Genomic DNA, 9,294 nt, shown 5'->3' on the forward strand with positions numbered 1-9,294 from the left:
TCTCTCCCTCCCTCCCTCTCTCCCTCCCTCTCTCTCTCTCTCGTTCCTCTCTCTTTCTCTCTCTCTCCCCCTCTCTCTCTCTCTCGTTCCTCTCTCTTTCTCTCTCTCTCCCCCTCTCTATCTCTCTCTCTCTCTCACCCATCTCTATCCCTCTCCATTGCTCTCCTACCTAATCTAATTGGTTACGTCGATGTGAAGTAAACAATCACATTGTTTATTACGTCTGCAGGCAGTGCCTACACCTATGTCAGCTCTTCACACCCGGGGAGATCAGTGAGCACATAGTGCCCGTTGCCATGGTGCTAGCATCCGACAAGGTGTCAGACGTCCGGTGCATGTCCTACAAGCTGGTACGTGTGTCGGTGATATTGTTAGAATTCATGTTGTTGTTGTTGTTGTCATTATTAGTATTATTATATTATGTTATTGTTATCATGTTGGCTTTAACATTGTAATTGTTGTGTTTACTATCATCGTTATTGTTGTTATCGTTGTCATATTCAGCATCGTTACTATTATCAGCAGCAGCGTCATTGTCATCATTATCATCATCGTTATTACTATTTATTTGTGATAATTTAGTTAATTAGCTAATTTTAGTTTATTTGTGATGCCGCTAATTTTAGTTAAGAAAAGGTTTTGGTATCTGTTGTCACATTGCATTCTGTCATCATTCGTTGTCATATTGCGTTGTCTCAGCATCCGTTGTCATGTTGCAGCTGGGGGTGATCCTGCGATCACTGCGGAATTCTGAGAACCTGATGCAGGGCTTCGTTAACGATCTGATTGAGGGACTCGCGCTCAGCTACCGCTGGAGCGGCCGACACGGGTACGTGCTGCCACCTGCTGGCATCCTAGTTACTGCTACATGCTGGCACCCTAGTTACTGCCACATGCTGGCACCTTAGTTACTGCCACATGCTGGCACCCTAGTTACTGCCACATGCTGGCACCCTAGTTTCTGCTCGTACCACGAGTTAAGAATATTTACGCAGCGTTGGGTTGTCGCTTGTACTTCTCTCACCTGTGTTAGATATGACCTATGCGCACTTCCATCATTTGCGCATATTTCTTAATTTTGTGCAACTATCGTACATATGGATCGTCTCTCAATTAGTCCTATACCGCTGTACATACTGCTTTCACCTGTGTATGTCTCTCTCACCTGTGTATATGTCTCTCTCACCTGTATATATGTCTCTCTCACCTTGTATAGTCCTCTCACCTTATATGCCTCTCTCAACCTGTGTATATCCTCTCTCTCTGTGTAAATATTGCCTCTCTCACTCTGTGTATAATCCTCTCACCTGTGTCTTATGCCTCCTCTCACCTGTTATAATCTCTCTCACCTGTGTATATCTCTCACCCTGTGTATATGTCTTCTCTCCACTGTGTGAATAATGTCTCTCTTCACCGTGATCTGCCCTCTCACCTGTGTATATGTGCGTCTCTCGCACGCTGTGTATATGTCTTCTCTCACCTGTGTATGTGTCTCCCCTTGTAGTATGTCTCTCTCACCTGTGTACCTGCTGCCTCTCTCACCTGTGTATTGGCTCTCTCACCTGTTGTAATATCCTCTCTACCTTGCTGTATATGTTCTCTCACCTGTGTTATATGCTCTCTCACCTTGTATGTATCTCTCCTCACCTGTGTAAATATCTCTCTCGACCTGTGTATAGCCTCTCACCCTGTGTATATGTCCTCTCTCACTCTTGTATGTATGCTCTTCTCACCTGTGATGTTATCTCTCTCACCTGTGTATGTAATCTCTCTCCCCTGTGTATGTGCCTCTCTCACCTGTGTTTATGTCTCTCTCACCTGTTATGTATCCTCTCACCTGGATAATATCTCTCAACCTTTACAGGTTCGCGATGCGGTCAGTACCTGCTGCGTGACAGGTTGCCGGCGACGACGTCTACCTGGAGCGATTCGCCAAAAGGACTTCCTGCCGAAGTCTGCCTAGCGCTGAGCACAGACGCCGTGCCGACACGTGAAGGCTGGCAGCTCGCACGCCGCTCTCACGCAGTCAGTGCTGCCCATAGTACTGGCGGGAGGAGGGAGGGGAGGGGAGGAGGGGAGGGAAGGGGAGAAGGGAGAGGCGGAGAGGGAGAGTCTGAAGCGTCTGAGCACAGACGCCGTGCCCAACGTGAGGCTGGCACTCGCAACGCGCTCTCACGCAGTCAGTATGCTGGCCCATAGGTTACCTGCTCGGGAGGGAGGGGAGGGGAGGAGGGAGGGGAGGAGGGAGGGAGGGAGGGAGGGGAGGGAGGGGGGGGAGGGAGGGAAGGGAGGGGAGAGAGAGAGTCGCTAGCGCTGAGTCACAGCGCCGTGGCCAGACGTGAGGCTGGCACTTCGCACGCGCTCTCACGCAGTCAGTGGCTGCCATAGGTGACGTGGCGGGAGGGAGGGGAGGGAGGGGAGGAGGGAGGAGGGGAGGGGAGGGGAGGAGGGGAAGGGGAGGGGAGAGGGAGAGTCTGCTAGCGCCTGAGTCACAGACGCCGTGCCGCAACGTGAGTAGGCTGGGCAAACTTCGGCACGCGCTCTCACAACAGTCAGTGCGCCCAATAGGTTACATGCGGGAGGGGAGGCGGAGGGGAGGGGAGCGGAGGGAGGGGAGGGGAGGGGAAGGGAGGGGAGGGGAGGTGAGCGGAGGAGGGGAGAGGCGAGAGTCTGCTAGCGCTGATACACAGAACGCCGTGCCGCAAACGTGAGGCTGGCAGCTCGCACGCGCCTCTCAACACAGTCTAGAAGCGTGACCTTTGGACCCGCGTTACGTCGTTGCACCTTGCAGAAGTTCAATGACCTCGCCCAGAATCCCCACTGTGAATGACAATCACCACAGAGTTCTGAGCTTGCTCGGATGGACAAGGACCATTGAACGTGCAGGCACTACTCGTCTCAGCCGCCCGCCACTGCCTACCGCTGCCGCTGCTGCAGCCCGGAGTCTCGCGGTCTCCCCGCGTCGCGTGCTCACATCTCCGCTCTCGCTCTCTCCGTCCAACTCCCCGCGTCTCACGTCCCGCGTCTCGTTTCTCAGGTCTCGCGTCCCGCCGCCTCGGACGTCTTGCGTCTCCCCGATCTCACAGTCCGGCGTCTCACTCCGCAGCTCTCCCGCGTTCCGCGCTCAACGTCCCACCGCCCCGCGAGTCTCAGTCCCGCCGCCCCGCGTCTCAACGTCCCCCCGTCCCACCGCCCGCGCGTCTCACAGTCCCGCCGCCGGTCAAGCGTCTCACGTCCCGCCGCCAACCAGCGTCGCACCGTAAAATACCCACCGCCCCCCGCGTCTCAACCGTCCCACGCCGCCGCGTCCCACGTCACCAACCGCCCCGCCGTCGTCAAAAACGTCCGCCGCAAAAAACCGAACCAGATCCTCAGTACACCACCGAGCCCCGCGTCGATCAGACGTACCCACACGCCAAGACCGCGTACTACACGTCCAACCAAGCCAAGAAGAACCCGCGCTCACGTCTCCGCCGCCCGCGTCACACGTCAATCACGTCCCACCGCCCAACAGCGTACTACGTCCCGCACTCGCAGTAAAGCAATCACGACGTCTGAACAACGTACACACCGCCCCGGCGTCTACGCCCGCCGGCCCCGCGCTCACGTCCCGCCGCCCCGTGTCTCACGCCCCGCGTCTCCACGTCCGCGCGTCTCACGTCCACCCCCGGCCCGCGTCTTCACGTCCCGCGTCTCGCGCCCGCATCTCACGTTCCGCCCGCCCGTGTCTCACGTCCCGCGTCGTCACGTCCCGCCGCCCGCGTCCTCACGTCTCACGTCCCACACGGCGCCCGCGTCTCACGTCCCGCCGCCACCGCCGCGTCTCACGTCTACCACGTCCCGCCGCCGCTGCGTACTCACCCCCGTGTCTACACCGCCCGCGTCTCACGTCCCGCCGCCCCGCGTCTCACGGTCTGCACGTCCCGCTCTCACTCCCAGCCGCCCCGTGTCTCACGTCACCGCGTCTCACGTCACCGCCGCCCCCGTGTCCACGTCCCGCGTCTTGCGTCTCCCTGTCTCGTGTTCCGCCGTCCGCCCCCCCCGCGGACCGTGTCTCACGTCCCGCGTCTCACGTCCCGCCGCCCCGTGTCTCACGTCTCGCGTCTCACGTCCTGCCGCCCCGTGTCTTACGTCTCGCGTCTTGCGTCTCCCTGTCTCGCGTCTTGCGTCTCCCCGTCTCGCGTCCCGCCGCCTCACATCTAGCCGCGCCACGTCTCGCGATTACGTGTATTTCCTCACGCTCATTTACACCGATGCCAAGCCAACAGCCGTCTCTGATATTCAGTAGTTATCTCATATTTATATTTAACATATATGTAGTATCCGCTGACATCGCATGCTTATTCAACGCGTCATCTCTGAAATACGAAAGTTTTCTCGTCTGCGTGTCACCGCCGAAGTTTCTATCAGACGTTTAGACATCTTAGGTTCATCAGAACGCCGCGTGTTGTCTCGCACACTCACCAGGTGTCTCTCATGTTTGCAGGACCCGGTATAACGACGGCCCGCGCGCGCGCGTAGGAAAGGAAGGAGAGGGCGTCGCACAAAGTCTCTGTCGTCTGCGCAACACTGCCTCGTCGTCGTCGCTGTCGTCATTGTCGTCTGCACTCGAGAGACCGCGTCGTCAAACTGCCCCCCCCCCCGACAGTCATCGTCGCTATTATATTAATTATGTAATTGTGTCATAACGAAATATTTTCAGCTTTTACGAAGAGGATCTGCATGAACTGTGTGTGCGGCCTCGCGTCGCGGGGCCGCCGTTATTAACAATCACTTATAGCTATTAAAGGAACGTGCGTGCGGCGTTCGCTTGTCGTGTCCGTGTGCGGCGTTCGCTTGTCGCGTGTTCGCGTGCGGCGTTCGCTTGTCGCGTTCGTGTGCGGCGTTCGCTTGTCGCGTCCGTGTGCGGCGTTCGCTTGTCGCGTCCGTGTGCGGCGTTCGCTTGTCGCGTCCGTGTGCGGCGTTCGCTTGTCGTGTCCGCGTGCGGTGTTCGCTTGTCGCGTTTGTGCGCGGCGTTCGCTTGTCGCGTTCGCGTGTCTGCGTGCGGCGTTCGCAGGTTATTAACCGATCACGGTGATCGACAGTTATTAACTGATCGCAATGATCAACAGTTATTAACCGATCGCGGTAATCAACAATTATTAACCGATCGTGGTGATCGACGGTTATTAACCGATCACGGTGATCAACAGTTATTAACCGATCGTGATGATCGACGGTTATTAATTGAAACTGCAAGTCTGATTGGTCTTCCCAGTTTAGTAATTCACGAATTTCGATCGCTGTGGGTGTGCTTCGCCTTCTAGTGTGGGTGTCCCACTTACGTGATTAAGCTGGTTCCTCTCTTTCTACGGATTAAAGGTAATGCTTCTGCGTGGCATATGGAATCTGCCCGCTTACAATAGTTACAGGGTGCGAAATTAACGGGAGTCCGGAGTCAAATAAATACTCCCTGATTTACTGTCGGACTCCTTGATTTGACATATGCATGTGACTCCCTGAAAATGTTGCTATATACTAACTAGTTCCTTCCAGAGCACGGCCTAGCGGAATTACCGTATTTTTTCAGCTAATGTTCAAAGAAAATTTGGCAGACGTGCAACCGCATGGATCTTAAAAATAAGCACATGCGTTATTGTTAATATATTTAATTTTTAACCTCAGAATGCGGACTCCCTCTTTGTGATGCCCGTTGGACTCCCGTGTTCAAAAGTTAATTTCTACCCCTGCAGTTATAGGCCTGTTAACATAGGTGGCTAAAACGGTATTTTCTTATCTCAAATCTGTATCTCTGATCTTTGCAACGTTTACCCAGACTAGATGCGATCTCAGCAGTCCTGAGTGTATAATGTAGATTATATCAGGAGTGAATAATAATAGTAACATATAAATAGTATCTTTATATAGATCGTAATAGATCTTTTATTATTCGTTCCTGATTATATTATTTCATATACACTCCTGATATCAGTACGTTGTGAAACGTCGTAGTAAGATGCGGCTTGTGCTTCGGGTTATTAATATAATCATGATGAGCATGAAATGAAGAAGAGTGATGACCAGTGATAAATGACACTGTTGCTGGAGAGCACATAGTACCGTAGATGTGTGTGTGTACAGGCAGAAATGGAGACAGATCAAACGAGAGCTGGATCAACCGCGATATCAACATCGATGTCATGCAGCATTTATAATAATCATCTATATCAAACTATTATATAAATGATAATAATATATATGTTGCTGCAGGGGCGTTCGCTTGTCGCGTTCGTGTCTGCGTGGGGCGTTCGCTTGTCGCGTTCGTGTCTGCGTGGGGCGTTCGCTTGTCGCGTTCGTGTCTGCGCTTTCGTCCCCTTATCTCGAAATAGAGGGCGCTGGCTTGCGTGCGAGGATGGATTGTGGGGTCTTCACTACGGACAGGGATGAAGAATTGCCAGTGGGTGGCGCCACCATGCTTCGTTGGCGAAACAGCACTCGACAATTTCTCCATTCGTTTACGTGGCGCTCTCCCCCGACTCGTCGCTAACCAATCACGCGCCGACGCAGTTACACGACGTACCAGCAACGCGGTGTTGCTTTCTGGCGCCACCTAGTGGACAGTCGAGCGCGGATTTTGTGCATGCGCGCGTGAATGGTTTACGCGATGGATTTATATTTCGAGTCGCGCCGAGCGCGCGCGCGCGCAGGTGGCGTGTGTGTGCGAGCCGACGTGGCAGCGATTTTACGCTTTCAACTGCGCGCGCGCGCGTGCATTTCAATCATGTTAGTGATGAGAGCGTTGTGGCATTTAGGGCTGCCGGTGGTGTTCATATTTGTTCGGTGGCATGATGATAGCGGTGGGAGCTTCACCTGGTGTGAGTGTGTGTGTGTGTGTGTGTGTGTGTGTGTGTGTGTGTGTGTGAGGGCGTGCGTGCGTGCGTGTGTGCGTGCCTGTGTGAGGGCGTGTGCAAGCGACGAATTAGCCATAGATGGCGCCGAGCGTCGCTAGCAAGCTTCAAGAGGTGGCGCCACTCTCAGTATCAGTCATCGAGAGAGGTGGCGCCACTGTCTCTCCTGAGAAGGAAAAAAATGAGAGAGCTGATTTCAGAGTTGATCCCGGGCAGAGCGTCGTAGACGGGCGCCAACCCATCCCCAAATGTTACCATGACCCCGCGCTGATAGAGTAGCGGGATGTTCGGCGCCGGTCTAACGTGTCTCCCCGCGAGACTGCATGGACGAAGGCCCGCGCCGGCTGTGATAAACTCGTATAGGTGTCGCCACTTTAATATATGTCGTGTCGGTATATACGTGCATGGTAGCTTCGTCGGTCGCCGCGCGGCGTCGCGAGCACGCCGGCGCCACCTGGCAGCAGAGCGGCGCACCGCTCGCATCTCTCGGTAGTCGCACCGCGTCTTGTAGAGCCCCGGGTGGCGCCACCTGTCATAGGTGGCGCTGCACGTGTCGCCCGCGCGTCGACCGGCTAGGCTGCGCCCGCTTCAGATTTTAGTGAACCTGGTCGCAATCGACGATCGCGATAGAAACAAGCGTGCAGCTGTCCCCGTTGCGGTCGCCGCGGAGGACGAGTCGCCCCCTAGCGTCCGCGGCGGAGGCTCTGGTAACGGGGCGTCTGCTCGCTGGTATCCATAGCGACCGCGTCTCCTAGAGCATTCCATTGTTAACTCTGTACTGGTGTGTCCAGTCGACTGTCTGATTGACCGATTGATCGATTGACCAATAACTGCTAGTGACGACCGTCCGAGTTCGGACGGAGGGCGCGCGGTGGATTTTATCACAAAAGTATTTTTTGGTTTTTGCCGCGCAAGGTGAGTGTAGAGAGTGAGAATTTGACATGTTTTGTTGATTTTGCAAGGTTTAATAAAATAAAATAACACAGATTTAAAATAGGGGACGCGTTCTGCACTGTTGTTGTCTCTCTGTACTCGTTGTTGAAATTATTCGTGTTGCTGTTGATGTTGTTGTTGTAGCAGTGGCGGCGGCAGCAGCGGCGGTGGTGGCTGCTGCTGCTGCTGCTGTTTGTCCTGTAGCCGTATTCCGACAAACAAAATAAACAGATAAATTCAGAAACGTACAGAAAATAAGAATGCACAAAGAAAAATGAGAAGATTTGTGACTTTATACGCTGCAGGAATATCTCAAGTAAAATTTGCATGTGAATCCCAGATTTGGATAACTATACAAAATTGTTATAAAGTACAAAATCTCTCGTGTTATTGTCTTATTGGTGTAACAGTAGGCAGACAGTAGAATCGCGACGGTTTGATATCTTTACATGCGCATTACGCACGTACATGTACAAACTGCTATTGCCACACTAAATATGAAAGGTACATGATTAAGTAATAATCGTTAACTAATGCATTAACCTATTAACATAGCTAACCTAAATAAGACTAGATAGACTAGCTATAGGATATTAGACTAGATTAATTAGGTTATGGTTAGTAGATAAATAATCTAGCTGCTGACGTAAAGACAGATTTTAATTGAAATTTACACGTGATAAATATGATAGCTAGCTACTGATGACACTTTCGCGTGATAATAACATATAAAACGTTTGAAATTACATCAAAGTTCACATATCACATATCACATCACATCAAAGTCATCACATCACATCACATCACATCATATCACATCAAAGTTTGCTATATCATAAAGAATATACCTTTTTGATTTATATTCATATGGCAGAATTTTTTTTATATCCGCGTAAATTTGCGCTCATTATTCGTTGTCCGTGATTGGGAAAATTAAAACTTGAACAATATTACAGAGTGGGAAAATAAATATGAAAGAAAAAATAGTTTTAAGTACTTTGTCAGCGAATCATGCCACTGCAAACATGGTTACATACCACATCCAATAATAGTGTCAATAAAATAAAATAAAATAAAATAATAATCAAAATAATTAGTGTCTCATGCCTGTGTTTAAACACGCAGTGTTTACTGTCATTGCCACGGGAATTTTGTGATATCTAGGGAAGTGCACGGGGTCCTAATATCGATGTTGAAATCGAATAATTTCTCGGATAATGTCGGTATTCAAATCAGGTTTACTGCCAAGTCTTTATTTCTAATACCAGGTCAATCAGGCAATTTTCAGTGATATAAAATCTGCGAAAAATGTGAAGATTGCGCCAAGCGGCAGGACGTATACTGTGAAAGCGTATAGGACGAATTTGCAGCGACGTCATGAAACATGTGCGAACATGAAACATAGAATAAACGATCTTATACCGAAAACTGATATGATGTTAATCCACCGGCTTGAAGCTTAGCTAATGGACAC

The 9,294-nt window shown here is 51.6% G+C and overlaps 1 protein-coding gene across 1 annotated transcript in view; it reads left to right on the plus strand.

The window, feature by feature from the left end:
* The window catches only part of LOC106814283 (serine/threonine-protein phosphatase 4 regulatory subunit 1-like), an 11,140-nt gene extending 9,245 nt beyond the window's left edge, over window positions 1–1,895 (plus strand). Inside the window, exons 8-10 of the mRNA XM_014818578.1 lie at window positions 234–350; window positions 720–829; window positions 1,865–1,895. Coding sequence (XP_014674064.1) covers window positions 234–350; window positions 720–829; window positions 1,865–1,895 — 258 coding nt within the window. The remainder of the gene's footprint in view (window positions 1–233; window positions 351–719; window positions 830–1,864) is intronic.
* Window positions 1,896–9,294: the final 7,399 nt, after the last annotated feature.

This window comes from Priapulus caudatus, unplaced genomic scaffold, assembly GCF_000485595.1.
Source record: "Priapulus caudatus unplaced genomic scaffold, Priapulus_caudatus-5.0.1 Scaffold898, whole genome shotgun sequence".
In the NCBI taxonomy this organism is placed as follows: Eukaryota; Metazoa; Priapulida; class Priapulimorpha; order Priapulimorphida; family Priapulidae; genus Priapulus; species Priapulus caudatus.